This window comes from Prunus mume, linkage group LG8 (assembly GCF_029339155.1).
Source record: "Prunus mume cultivar Tortuosa linkage group LG8, ASM2933915v1, whole genome shotgun sequence".
NCBI classification, from domain to species: domain Eukaryota; kingdom Viridiplantae; phylum Streptophyta; class Magnoliopsida; order Rosales; family Rosaceae; genus Prunus; species Prunus mume.
Window position 1 is genome coordinate 13,610,561 of NC_142705.1, and position 14,038 is coordinate 13,624,598.

The 14,038-nt window shown below is 45.6% G+C and overlaps 1 protein-coding gene across 3 annotated transcripts; it reads left to right on the forward strand.

Annotated features, from left to right (window-relative positions):
- Positions 1 to 8,109: 8,109 nt before the first annotated feature.
- Positions 8,110 to 10,658, forward strand: LOC148914770 (putative CoA ligase CCL10). 3 transcript variants are annotated; one of them, XM_089043073.1, is made up of 5 exons: positions 8,111 to 9,210; positions 9,533 to 9,722; positions 9,812 to 9,957; positions 10,406 to 10,473; positions 10,558 to 10,658. In XM_089043073.1, the coding sequence occupies exons 1-5, from the start codon at positions 8,200 to 8,202 to the stop codon at positions 10,622 to 10,624; spliced, it is 1,482 nt and encodes a 493-aa protein (XP_088899199.1). In that variant the 5' UTR covers positions 8,111 to 8,199; the 3' UTR covers positions 10,625 to 10,658. The 3 variants fall into 3 exon arrangements, with proteins under 3 accessions (XP_088899198.1, XP_088899199.1, XP_088899200.1); XM_089043072.1 differs by lacking the exons at positions 10,406 to 10,473; positions 10,558 to 10,658 and adding an exon at positions 10,157 to 10,369 and having other exon boundaries at positions 8,110 to 9,210; XM_089043074.1 differs by lacking the exons at positions 10,406 to 10,473; positions 10,558 to 10,658 and adding an exon at positions 10,186 to 10,331 and having other exon boundaries at positions 8,112 to 9,210.
- Positions 10,659 to 14,038: the final 3,380 nt, after the last annotated feature.

Consider the following 14,038-nt stretch of genomic DNA (forward strand, 5'->3'; position numbering starts at 1 on the left):
ATTTCCTGTAATAGAATCAACAAAATTGACCCATCTTCGGGCTGCTTGTTTATTAGTAGTAATTTTATTATAATGAGAAAATGGATTTCATCTTCTCTTGGGATAGTGCACTTCTTCAAGTATATGAACACGTTGTTTCAGTTCAAGATTTGCTTAATAATCTTTGGGTTAATTTAAACAAACGTGAATGAGCTTGGGAGTGGGCGGGAATGAATCATATTTGGAATAGCTTAATAATTTTATAATTGAATAATTTAGTCCTCAAGATGATATGATGGAGTGAAGGTTTATTAAGTCTTTGTAGTTAATCATTGATTTTGTCTGATAAAACGTAAGTTTTGAAGATTCAGATTAATTATCACTAAATTTAATTAACAAGTTTTCATTATCCGTTGGTAATTCTGAATTTATGTGCTATTTATTGAGTTCATCAGGACGAAGGTTCTAAAGATATCCTTGTTATTTCTATTTCATATTGGAGACATCAAATCAAGTTGAGAGGAAAAATGTGAGGGTCATTTTTTGAAGAATTAAACTTAGTTTACCTAGACTGCAAATTGGTTCTTTTCATTGCTCATGACTCCATGAGTTTGACTACAGCTCTTCAGTTAACAGCATATAGAATATTGGTTTTGATCATTATTTCATCCTTCAATCATATTTCAATGAATTCAGATGCTGAAGAACTGTTCAACGAGTATAATGATCAATTTTCTCCGATATGAGTAGTGGAGTCAGTGCAAAACTATGAGGGACAGCGGCAGATCAGATCATGTATTGCAGATCATGTAGTGGAGTCAGGCTATACGTGACTATTTATTAAAATAAAAAAGAACCCGCCTAGGCGGCTGATTGTTCAAAAACTTGAATGGCGTTTTTTTTTTAAGTTTTCTTTTTTCCTGGCAGGTCTGGCATCTCTGCAAATACTCAAAAATGGAGATCATCCCTCCTGTTGGTGACACGAGATATGAATCATTCTTGGACAAGTCAAAGCACGACATAGCCTCTTCCTCAGGGTTGGTGCTGGGAAGGTCATTGTTCATCAGCCACTCCTTGGTTTCCATAAATTAGGGTGAACCTTGGGAGTTGCCTGCATTTAATCAATATCATCAAAATCAAATGACCAACTATCGCTTCGGTTTCAATTTCGAAAGGAAAGATAGGAGAAATCTAATAGGAAAGAATTATAAAACATGTCATTCTTTACCACTCCACTAGAATTAAGGTCCTGTGGCCATTTCAGAGAAAATGAATGCCATTTGATGCTAACACCAAAATGGCATCACCTCCATTTGTGTAGACCAGCCTTGATATCTGAATTTCCAGAGACAAAACTAATGAGAAGCTGAGAAATTGCAATTGAGAATCAGTATTTTCCATTTTCATGAACAGTTATTCTCTTACCTAAATATTCAGTTTCATGTTTCTTTTGTTGTATTAATTGATTAGTTTAGTTACAAACTGAGTTGGTCTGGTTATCTGACCCAAAAGGAGTATGCTGCTTTCTGGGGCTCCAATTGTTGAGTCATCTTATCTTTTGAATATTGGTTTTGATCATTATTTCATCCCTTTCAATCATATTTCAATGCATTCAGATGCTGAAGAAATGTTCAACGAGCATAAAGATCAATTTTCTCCAATATGAGTAGTCGAGTCAGTGCAAAACTACGAGGGACATCAGTGTAAGTTATGCATCTGCAGCGGCAAAGGTAGATGCTTGAAGATGTATTCTCCTTTGAGACATTAAGCAATTTAATTTTCATCAAATTTGTTGACGCTCAAAAATGGTTCGGCACTTTTGAGCCCAACTTAGTGATAAGGTGTGATGGATGATGGGCGAAGGTGAGGACCTTCACCAAGTGTGTGAGGATTTGAGCAAGCGATAAACATACAGAAGACAAGATATACGTGGTTCACCCTTAATGAATGGGCTACGTCCACGGAGAAGTATTATTCTCATTATTATAATATTGTGTATTAACATTTGTACATGGGGTTGGACCCAAATTTAAATGTAAGAAAAGGGAAGGTCATGACTAAAGACCAAGCCCAGCCCAAGGATCCTTTTTAAGGGGAGAGTGGTCTCCTTTTATAGGTGAGGGGAAGCCTTCACTTCTTGTAATATTTCAATGTGGGACTCTTTGCTTTGCCTAGAGTTGCTTCTAGTTGCTTGGTCAAATATGGTATAAACAGAAGTCCCCCAAGTTCTCAAGCAAGGAGGTACTCCTTGGTTGAGGACTTGCAATTTTCAGTGCATTGACCGAGCAACACCTTAGTCTTCTTCCAAGTAGTGTAGTGTCGATGGTGTCGAATGATGACGGGGTGCCGAAGGTATCGCTCTCGTCGGATGATGACAGGGTGCGAAGGCATCTCTCGTGTCAAATGACGGTGCGAAGAGTGCGGTCTCGTCGGATGATGACATGTGCGAAGGCATTGCTTTATCAAATAATGACGAGTGCGAAGGCATCTCTCTTGTCAAATAATGACGGGTGCGAAGGCATCGTTTCGTCGGATGATGACAGTGGTGCGAAGGCATCTCTCGTGTCAAATGGACGGGTGCCGAAGGCAGCGCTCGTCGGATGATGACAGTGTGCCGAAGGCATCGCTTTGTCAAATGATGACGGTGCTGAAGGCATCGCACTCTCGAATCATGACGGGTGCCGAAGGCACCGCTCCACGCCTAATGATGGCCGGTACCGAAGGCATCGCACGCGCTAAATGATGGCGGGGTGCGAAGGCATCGCCGCGCCGAATGATGGCGGGGGTGTCGAAGGCATCGCTCGCACCGAATCATGATGGGGTGCCGAAGGCATCGACTCGCCGAATCATGACGGGGTACCGAAGGCATCGCACTCGCCTAATCATGACGGGGTGCCGAAGGCATCGCACTCGTCGAATGATGACGGGGGTACCGAAGGCATCGCTTACGCCGAATGATGACGAGGTGCCGAAGGCATCGCTCTCGTCCAATGATGGCGGGATGCCGAAGGCATTGCTTACGCCGAATAACGACGGGGTGCCGAAGGCATCGTTCATGCCGAATAACAACGAGGTACCGAAGGCATCGTTCACGCAAAATAATGAAGGGGTGCCGAAGGCATCGCTCACGCCGAATAATGACGGGGGTGCCGAAGGCATCGCTCACGCCGAATAACAAAAACTTATAGAACAAGCTTACCAATGTTTGTTGCCGATGGCTAATAATCTTGGGTTTTTCTTTTGGCGTATATGCCGATGATCTTCTCCAATAATTATTGCCGATGGCTAATAATCTCGGGTGCATGAATGCCAAGTGCCACAAGTGGGCCTCCACTAGATTAGTGGTTACTGCTGAAGACTTTAATAAGGCATGTAGTGCTTGCTTAGGATGAAACCATGCATGTGCCCTTTTCGATTTTGAGTGGTGGTTGGGCTTATTAACTCAGTATGGCTCTGAGTAATGAAGCCCATAATTCGGCCGTGGGTATTTTGACTACCGATGGGGCTCTCCAATTTTTGAGAATGTTGGGGTGCCGTTCGGCATAGTGAGGCTTGCAGATTTTTATAGAGCCATCCATGTCTTCTTATAATTCCACCAGGGTAATACTTCTGTAAGAAGGATTATTGTTTGGTAGTGGTCTGTCCGTGCCTCTTAGCCCAATTGTCTGGACCTGCCGAACGATAAGGGTGAGATGGAGAAGAGGTCACACAAAGGCTGCAGGGTGCCGTTTGGCAATATTGATTTCAGAGACCAATAAAGGTCGGTCTGCACTCGGAGCCACATGAGGTACCGTTTGTTAAAGCACTTGGGGGCTGAGAGTGGGCTTTGTGATGCTTCTGCGAAAGGAAGCTATTTCCTACCGAACGGCAGGTTAATATTCCGATGAGAAGTAGCTCCTCTAGCTTATGATATCCAAGGTTGTTGATCGAAAACCATGGTGGGAGGCTGACAGCTTGATCGTGGCTTGCCGCTGGGCATGTCGAGCTTTGCCTTCCTACCGAATGGTAAGTGAATCGCAAATCTGATATAGGTAATTTGGGGGCTCTTGCAAGCTCGGAAGTCGACCTCCCGAACGGTAGGATGACGGTGTCGAGCGTAGCTCATGATGGGAAGACCAGCTCCCGAACGGTATCCGTTGTGGAAGCAGTGGAGCTATGCTTTCGGCCTTTCACTTGATGAGCTTTGTGACGATGTCGTTTCGCCTTTTTCTTGATCTGTAGCCTTGGATTATTGAAAACTTGAAAACTTGGCACTCTTGGTTGGTCCACTTGAGGAATTTTAGCAGAGATGAGAGGTAGCCCAGTAAGACTGTAATTTGTAGTGCCGATCGGTAGTTTGATTCGCCATTAGTGGGACAAGTCCCCCTGCATAGCTTTGACGCAGGGGTTATTTACTTGGTGCCTTTGTGGACGCATGTGCTCAGCTGCTTTGAAAGATTGGAGCAATTGCTGAGGATGGAGTCTGTTGGCTCAATTATCTTGATTTGCCGAACGGCAAGACAAGTGAGAGGGGCTTCGATGGAGTGAGCTGAAGATGAATCAACTCCAACAAGTTCAGAAGGTTTTGGAGCCATGACGGGCTGTCATCAGCTATTAGGCATAATGTATTGAATTGCCAATCAGCAGGAGGTCTGGGCACGTTACTTAGCTCAACCATGTCCTACTGAACGGTAGGTGTATGGGTGTCTTGTCTCCTGGAGAGTGAACCACGTGAGCTTCCCATTGGATTGAAATAATGGTTGGCCTCCTTTGTCTTGACTTGGACATCTTGCATATCTTGAGCAATTGATTGATATGGTTTGCCGAACGGTAGCTCTTGGTCTTTGAGCTTTTGTGGAAGGTCATTACCAATGGCTATTGCCGATGGCTAATAGGCTTAGATTTTCTTTTCTTTGGCGTGTAAACCGATGATCTTTACCAATGGCTATTGCCGATGGCTAATAGTCTTGGGTTTTCTTTGATGTAAATATTGATGTGCCGAAGGCAATCATGTTTATAGGATGATGCATATGTGCCGAAGGCAATGATGCGAATGATGATGATGTAGATGTGCCGATGGCAATGATGCGCATGTAATGATGCGTATATGCCGAAAGGCAATGTGGTATGAGTTGTACCGCTTGGTCACTTTGTGAGTGACTGAAATATTTTGCCGAAGGCATATTTATGTTGTATCCATGTTGCACTTTGTGTGCCGTTCGATATTTCGACCAAATGGGTGCTTTGAGAAAGCCAATGGCATGGCTACCGTTCTGTAGCTGATTGAGCAACATAGAGAAGGATGGACACTCAAGGCTTTTGGGTGGCTTGATCAATCTCCTGGATAGGTGTGCCGTTCGGTAATATGATTTACTAGCTACGAACAGGTGCCTTCATCCTCTGTGGGTGGTTACTCAAGACGAGGTCCATCGGTGTTGCCGTTTGGTGATGTGCCTTCGATAAGAGTGAGAGGTATGCCCATTGAAGCTAACTGTGAAGTTACTGTTCGAAAGCTGGTCACACGTCATGGAGATGGTGATCTCTCAAGGCTCTTGGGCGCCTTGAGCAATATCTTGGATGGGTGTACCGTTCGGTGATTAGGACAAAGACCAACCATGAGTTAGCAGACTTGGGAGCTTCTGGAGCTGCTCTTAGAGTTGCTGATCTGGAGCTTCTAGAAAAGACAAAATATAGCTGCCACCGGAGGAGCTGCCGAACACAATTCTGAGCAACTCAGCCTTGGGGCGAGGCATGTGGGGTTTTCTTTAGCTACCGAACGGTTGGGTGTCTTGAGCCATTTGTCGGCATGGTGTACACAACTAGAGGTTTTGATTCTGTACAAGTGCATGGACTTCAATAGCCATGGGAGATTTTATTGCTCCCGTGGGTGATGACTTGCCATAAGAAATTTAGTCAAGTTGAGTTGGTGCCGAACAGCATGATGCCAATCCCTTGACTCATTGCCCACTACATAGGTATTCCATTGAATTGCCGAATGGCAATTGACATGTGTTGAACGCACCTACGCCACAAACTCATGTAAATGGACCATGTGGGTTGCCCTTTGGATTGGCATGTGGGCTTCGGTATGGGTACTCCATGCAAGCCATGCAAAAAGAAGAAGATATTTTTGGTGAATTGGAGTATTGGGCAACTACCAAATTGGAACTTTTTCAAAGTGAATGAATCTGGACAGCTGCTATTCATATTGTTGAATAGGACTTTGCAGTGAATTATTAAATATTGCATGCTTGCAATTATGTTGAAATAATACAATATAAGAATAGGAATCTTATCTCATGGTGGAATGCACTTGGGTGCCGAAGGATTGGAACAGATTTCTGCTCCATTTTCCATGCAACGTGACAGCCGTGAAAGCCATTCAAAGCGGGGTACCGAACGGTAAGGGCTTATGACTTGAAATGGAGGTATTGCTGAATGGCAGTTTTGAATTTTGTTGAGGTGGTGTTGTCATGTTGACTTGGGTCTTTGGGTGCTTTGAAGGAATTACTGACATGGGCAGCCATCAGAAGCTTCCAAACGACAGATAAATGGGCAAGTCCACTAGTGGATCGGTGGGGAATGGCTACCGAACGGTAGTCATGCAGTTTTGCCTTTGTTCCCTTTTATTTGCCGATTATTCATATTCCAGTTGGCTCTTGGATTTGGGTCTTCTGTAAGACATTTATATTGGCATATGTGAATAAAATAAGGACACAAGATAAGAAATGCAGCTCTTATCTTTTGGGAGCCCACTCATCAATATTCACCATAGGTGCCGAACGGTAAGGCATGTTACGAGAAGCTAGGGTGGCCCACATATTTCCTCTTCTGTTGAACTATATTGCAAGGATTCGTCTTTTGCATGTCACTCTCCTGAGACACTCACAGTTACTCCATTATGGTATTGCCGTTCGCAAAGGAGATGCCGATTGTAAGGGTACCAAATGGCACTGCCAAAGGGCATCAAGAAGGGAGAATGTGAAGCTTTTGTGTCGATTCCTGACGGCGTAAACTGTTGACACTCAAAAATGGTTCGGCACTTTTGAGCCCAACTTAGTGATAAGGTGTGATGGATGATGGGCGAAGGTGAGGACCTTCACCAAGTGTGTGAGGATTTGAGCAAGCGATAAACATACTGAAGACAAGATATACGTGGTTCACCCTTAATGAATGGGCTACGTCCACGGAGAAGTATTATTCTCATTATTATAATATTGTGTATTAACATTTGTACATGGGGTTGGACCCAAATTTAAATGTAAGAAAAGGGAAGGTCATGACTAAAGACCAAGCCCAGCCCAAGGATCCTTTTTAAGGGGAGAGTGGTCTCCTTTTATAGGTGAGGGGAAGCCTTCACTTCTTGTAATATTCCAATGTGGGACTCTTTGCTTTGCCTAGAGTTGCTTCTAGTTACTTGGTCAAATATGGTATAAACAAAATTGACTGTAATGTTTAACTCAAGTAAATATGCATTTTATGAACCCTCATTGGGTTCCTCCTGCTTGTAGATTGCCACTAATAACGGATACCCTCCTATTTCTTATATTTAGTTGCAGATCAGATCATGTATTGGTTATCTTTAATTTTTCTTAGAGATTCAATCCCACTTGAGCCCGAACTTATAACTAGTGATCCCGATCAATCGTCCCGACCCTTTTCTTCTTTGTCAAAGAGAGATTGGTGAGTTTTGGCTCAAGTGAATGTGATCAAGATCATCTGGACTCAATCTCGACCCATCATAACTGTGTAATAATCGTGTCAATATATTCATACAAACAAGTGGCAAAGAGAATGATTTCCCACTAGGCCAAACTCAAATAATTCGGTAGAATATTTTAACATTTTCATAATAGATTTTTTTTTGGTTGAGAAAATTCTAATAAATTATGACTATTCCTATTAAACATTTCTTTTATTATGAAGGTTGAGATAAAATTTAAAAAGAAACAAAAACACCAAACGCTCTTACTATTATTCTAGTTAGTCGTTTACCATTTTTAATTTAGGGTTTTAGTTTATATGACATGTTATACAAATATCCAAATACTAGACAGTTGTCTTTTTTTAATTGGTTCTAATAGTGTCTTGCCCGGGTAAGTCAATGGTTTAACCTTCCTTCCCCAACACCACACCGTCCTCATGACTCACCGTCTAACTCTATCCATAACAACAAAACCACACTTTCTCGAGGAAAAGACACTCTCAGATTCCCGCAATTTCTCAGCCCCACAAAAACCCATGGCGCCAAAATCCTTCAACCCCAAAACCCAAACCTACACCTCCCCCCGACCTCCCGTCCCCTTCCCCACAGACCCCAACCTCTCCCTCACCTCCTTCCTCTTCCAATCCTCCACCTCCTTCCCCAACAACCTTGCCCTCGCCGACTCCGACACCGCCGAAACTCTAACCTTCCTCCAGCTCAAATCCCTAGTCTCCAAGCTCGCTCACGCCTTGCTCAACCTCAACATCAAGAAAAACGACGTCGTCCTCATCTTCGCCCCCAACTCCATCCACTTCCCCGTCTGCTTCTTCTCAATCGTCGCAATCGGTGCCATTGCCACCACCTGCAATCCTCAGTACACCGTCTCCGAGCTCTCAAGTCAAGTCAACGACTGTGACCCCAAGCTCGTCATCACCGTCTCCGAACTCTGGCCTAAGATCAAGGGCTTCAATCTCCCGACGATACTAGTAGGATCTTCAATCGGGGATCCAAATCCAAGAGTACGTTACTTTTCCGATTTGGTCAAAATTTCGGAGGATCCGGATCCGATTTCAAATTTACCGGCGATTAGTGTGAAGCAGAGTGACGTGGCGGCGCTGCTTTACTCGTCCGGGACGACGGGGAAGAGCAAGGGAGTGGTTCTGACGCATCGGAACTTCATTACGACGTCGTTGATGGTGACGGCGGATCAGGACCGGTACGGCGAGCCGAGAAACGTGTTCTTGTGCATCGTCCCGATGTTTCACATATTCGGGCTCTCGGTGATCGCGTACTCGCAGCTGCGGCGAGGAAACGCCGTCGTTTCGATGGCGAAGTTTGAGATCGACAGGGCGCTGAAGGCGGTTGAGAAGTACAGGGTCACTCATTTGTTCGTCGTTCCGCCGGTGATGATCGCGCTGGCGAAGCAGAGCGTTGTGGAGAAGTACGACTTGTCGTCGCTTGAGTTCATCGCGTCTGGCGCGGCGCCGCTGGGGAAGGATTTGATGGAGGAGTGCGCCAAGAATATTCCACAGGCTGTCGTTGGTCAGGTAAAATGGATAAAAAAGGACTCCTCCGTCAATAACACATGATAATATTTTTGTTTGTATTCATGACTAATTTTTAATTAACATATTAATTCTTCATTATTGTGTTATTTAACGTTTAGTAGCTCCCCTTGACCTTGTTTGAAAATGTTGAGTTCAAGTCGGTCTTTATTAAATTGAAAACGTTGTTTAATTTAATAAATTCAGTCTTAGCATTTATAAGATCATCAAACATCGGTTATTTAATTGAAACAGTTTAGTCCAGTTGGAGCCACCAAATATGCCCAGAATTGTTTATTGAAAATCATGTTGTGGACGGTGGCAGGGTTATGGTTTGACAGAAACTTGCGGGATTGTTTCACTAGAGAATTTCAGAGAAGGATCTCGATTTTCTGGATCAAGCGGCATTCTTGCTCCAGGAATAGAATCCCAGATAGTTAGTACAGATACCCTCAAGTCTCTTCCACCTAATCAGTTGGGAGAAATATTGGTCAGAGGACCCAATATGATGCAAGGTTGACCTAACATATATATCTTGACCGTCTACATTTATTTTGTTATTTCAATGTTGCATCCGTAACAATAAATTGCTTAACTATTTCAGGTTATTATAATAATCCAGAAGCCACAAAGTTGACTAAAGATGAACAAGGTTGGGTGCACACTGGAGACCTTGGATATTTTGATGAGGAGGGGCAGTTGTTTGTTGTGGATCGAATTAAAGAGCTCATCAAGTGTTACAGTTTTCAGGTAACATAATTATATATCGGTATTCTTTTAATCTTACTCAAAATATTTCATGGTGGATGTGGATTATGCCAGTTAATCAAGATAGCGTATTCGATCCCCTCCCTGTACGTTAAGAGTAATTTAGAATAACGCTTTTTGTAAAAATAAATGTGTATATATACGTACCTTCATGAAACTACTTGACTGTTTGAAAAATCAGTGGAATTGCTGCGTTCTTCATGTCTATAGGGAGACCAATTTTGCTGCAGATTTCCTAGCTAAGCTGGGTCATCATATGGAATTGGGTTATCATGAGCTCTCTTCTCCTCCTGATCTGTTGCAGCCTATTTTAGATGATGATAAGAATGGTCTCTTGAGACCTAGATTTGTTCCTGTGTAATTCTTTTGGTTTGGGCTTTGCCCCCTATTTTACCAAAAAAAAAAAAAAAACTACTTGACTGTATGCAAGGTGGCCCCTGCGGAACTTGAAGGGCTGTTGCTTTCTCACCCTGAAATATTGGATGCTGTTGTGATCCCGTAAGCAATTATTGCACTATTTCTCAGCTGCCATAACTTTGAAATACTACTTCATGAGATTTGACCCAGAATTTCCTGCTGCAGATATCCTGATGAGAAAGTGGTGAGGTTCCGATTGCATACGTTGTTCGTGCACCCAACAGCTCGATAACCCAGCAAGACATTCAGAAATTCATTGACAAGCGGTAAGGTGGCAGGCAGCTAAGCGTATTTACATGATTATCGAAAAGAGATTTTAGCTTTTCTTGATATTTGATGGCTTCCTTCCTTTTCCCTCCGCAGTTGCACCTTTCAAAAGATTGCGGAGAGTAACTTTTATAAAGCAGTGTGCCAAAGTCTGCTGCGGGAAAGATTTTGAGAAGGGAGTTTATTGAAAGTTCGGTCCAAAATATAATAATTAAGGCGGGATCGAGAGTCTCCGCGATGTCACAGGATGTCCGAGAAATATGACAATCTTCATGCTAAGAACGTCGAGCTCGAACATGACTACCGTGCACCAAGCGTCGGGAGATGAATCGGACCCAAGGCTCCCACCAAGTCTTACCCGGGACCCGAGCAACGTAGCAAAACCAGCCGGAGCACTCCCACCACAGTGTCCCAGTCCGGCCTAGACCCAGCAAGGGTAAAGGCCCCCTCCATCCGGAGACGACTAAGTCACGGCTTCTCCGCATCTCCCCACCGAGGAACCGACCCATGAACCAACAAAGGTCTGAGGATTGCGGGGACCGTGATCCGGACCGTCGGACTAAACCCATTCTTATTCCCGTTAATCTCCAAGACCCAAAGGTGACACACCTAGGCCCCCACCAAGGCCTACCCAACTACCCCTGGAGAAGGAGTAGGAGATTCAAGAACTGGAGGCGGGATTACTTAGAGGACTACGAGTCTTATCACACTAAGACGTTCGAAGAACTTTATCCAGCCCATGGCCACCCACACACCATACCTTAAGCACTCGAGACTCTCCCTCATACCGACCCGGCAATGAGGCTTCTCTTCGAGAATGTCCGGCGCCTAGAAAGCGAAGCAGCAACCATAAACCCTTCAGGCAAAGCCACGACACAGGCCCTTTACCAACACATCCTTAATTACCACAGGAGAAGGACATCCACCACTCCGACGCCTTCTACATTGGCACGGAGGATCTTCTCACCCACATACATTCTTTCCAGTTTGCCCTGGGTGCAAGGGCCTCATTGGACGAAGGCATGTGCCTCCTCTTCCTTCCACTCTCGGTGGCGTGGCCCTAAATTGGTTTTACTGAGTTGAACCCCGCACCATCAACACATTTGACAGCGGGCCTTCCCTGGACCATTTCATGATCCGGATCGATCGCCTCTACTCCGCGGACGACCTATACATGCCGGCGGGGTGAGGAAGAGCCCTTCGGAGTATGCGGCTAGGTTCGATACGAATACTCCCACGCCCAAATACCAATGATCGCCGCCTTGGTGCTTTCAAGAGTGGCCTCAGAGTCTAACTTCCGATACAGTGCACAGCAACCCTTGGAACACATATGTTGAGCTCATGAAGCGGCGATTCACGCCAAGGTGAGTATTTCAACTCCAAGCGCAGCCGGCAACCCGTGTAATCCTTTGCTGATCCTCCGCGCCTCGGTACCCATCCCGGCTCCACCTCAACATTACGCCCCTACACTAGCACCCGAGGTGCCCGGCGCGACTCAAGAGGAAGGATAGCTACCAAAGCATACCTTCAAGCAACAACAAGCGGGCGGACATGGCAACCACCACCAGTCTAGTGGAAGCAACCCCAGGACAAATGACCGGGCCCCACTCCCATTCTCACCCAAACCCAGGTTCGAGGTCTTCACCACCCTCAATACTACCTATGAGAATGTCACGGTGCACGAGGCACCTATCATACCCAACCTTCACCTCGGCTGGGTAGCAAGCCTATGCCTAACACAGTGTCTTCGTCGCTTTCATCAGTTTGGTGGCCACGATATCGAATCTTGTGTTGCCTTGTGCAACATTATTGAGGGACTTATTCGTGAGGGGAAGCTGGATAAATATGTGCACAACCTCCCACCCCACCTAACCCTCACCAACAGCAGATCAACATGATCTCAACCATCAGATGGTGGCCCTACCTTGGCCGGAACCTCCAACAACTCCATTAAACATTATGTCCGCTCCACCTATACGCACTGGTCTTTGGCGAGGGGACGCTTGCCGATGACACAAAAGCGGTGGGCCCCTATTACCTTCTACGAAGAGGAGGAGCGTGGCGTTATCCTCCTCATGATGACCCAATCATTATCCGAGCCGACATCTTTAATTTTGACGCGTTAGGCGCATCTTGGTAGACACTTGGCGGCTCGGTCGGTGTGATGTTTCTTGAGGCCTTCAACGAGCTCCAGTCCGTCTCATTTGCTCGACCGCAGTGTCACACCCTAGTAAGCTTCTCAGCGCGTTGTGGTCCAGCCTATTGGGAGCATTCATCTCCTATCTCTATTAGAACGGCCTCAGTGGAAGACACACCACTCCCTTCCTCATTATTGATTGCCCCACACCTACAACGTCATCCGGGCGCCCATCATGGCTCGGATGAAGGTTTTCATTTCCACACATATGTTTCTTGTTGAAATTTCCTATGCCCATGGCATGCACGACAGTGTGCGTGATCAACTTAGCGCCCGGTTGCTATGCTTGGCGGTGAAGTCTACAATCGCCAACATAGGGTGAGGCCCTAAGCGAACCCGGCCCCACCCCTCGAGGCACCGAGCGCCTGAAGACCCAAGGAGGAATCGCCACCCAACAAGCCGAACTCGTGGAGGACCTCGTAGTCACCCTTCACGAGGACATCACGGATCGGCAGTCGGATCGACACCTCCCTTTCACAAGAGCTTCGCTATGATCTTGTTGCTTTCCTCCGCCTCAACTCAAGTCTTTGCTTGGTCTTACAACGATATGCCGGGCATATCACGACGTCATCTCCCATAGGCTAAGCATTAATCCGCCGTCGACCCGTTCGCGTCGTGCTTATGACCCAGAGTGGTATGAGGCCATGAAAGCGGAGGTGGATAAGTTGAGCACCATTGGATTCATTAAGGAGGTGGATTATCCCACATGGCTAGCCAATGTGGTCATGGTACGTAAACCAAGGAAGGGCTGGATCATGTGCGTAGATTACACAAATCTCAACCGGGCTTGCCTAAAAGATAGTTTCCACCCGCATTGACTAGCTAGTTGGCGCCACGCCGCCACGCCATCCTCAAACTTCATGGATGCTTACTCGTGGTACAACCGGATCTTCATGCACCCCGAGGACCAAGCTCATACCTCCTTCATCACTTGTACCGTGGTCTTTAGTGCTACAAAGTCATGCCCTTCGGCCTCAAGAACGTCGGGCTCGTATCGTCTGGTGAATAAAGCGGCATCTTCGCTCCACTAATTGGCAACACCATGGAGGTATATGTTGATGACATGTGGTCAAGAGTCGCTTCGACCAGCACATCCCCAACCTCTCGCCATGTTCACCATCTTGAAGCGAGTATAAGATGCGGCTCAACCCCACCAAGTGTGCTTTTGGAGTGGCCTCGGCA

What these genes read in the sequence shown, in the direction of transcription:
- LOC148914770 (XM_089043072.1), top strand. Translation starts at nt 8,200, where the DNA reads ATGGCGCCAAAATCCTTCAACCCCAAAACCCAAACCTACACCTCCCCC. An exon ending in AGGACCCAATATGATGCAAG is followed by an intron (nt 9,723 to 9,811) that starts GTTGACCTAACA and finishes TAACTATTTCAG; the next exon opens with GTTATTATAATAATCCAGAA. An exon ending in TCAAGTGTTACAGTTTTCAG is followed by an intron (nt 9,958 to 10,156) that starts GTAACATAATTA and finishes TTGAAAAATCAG; the next exon opens with TGGAATTGCTGCGTTCTTCA.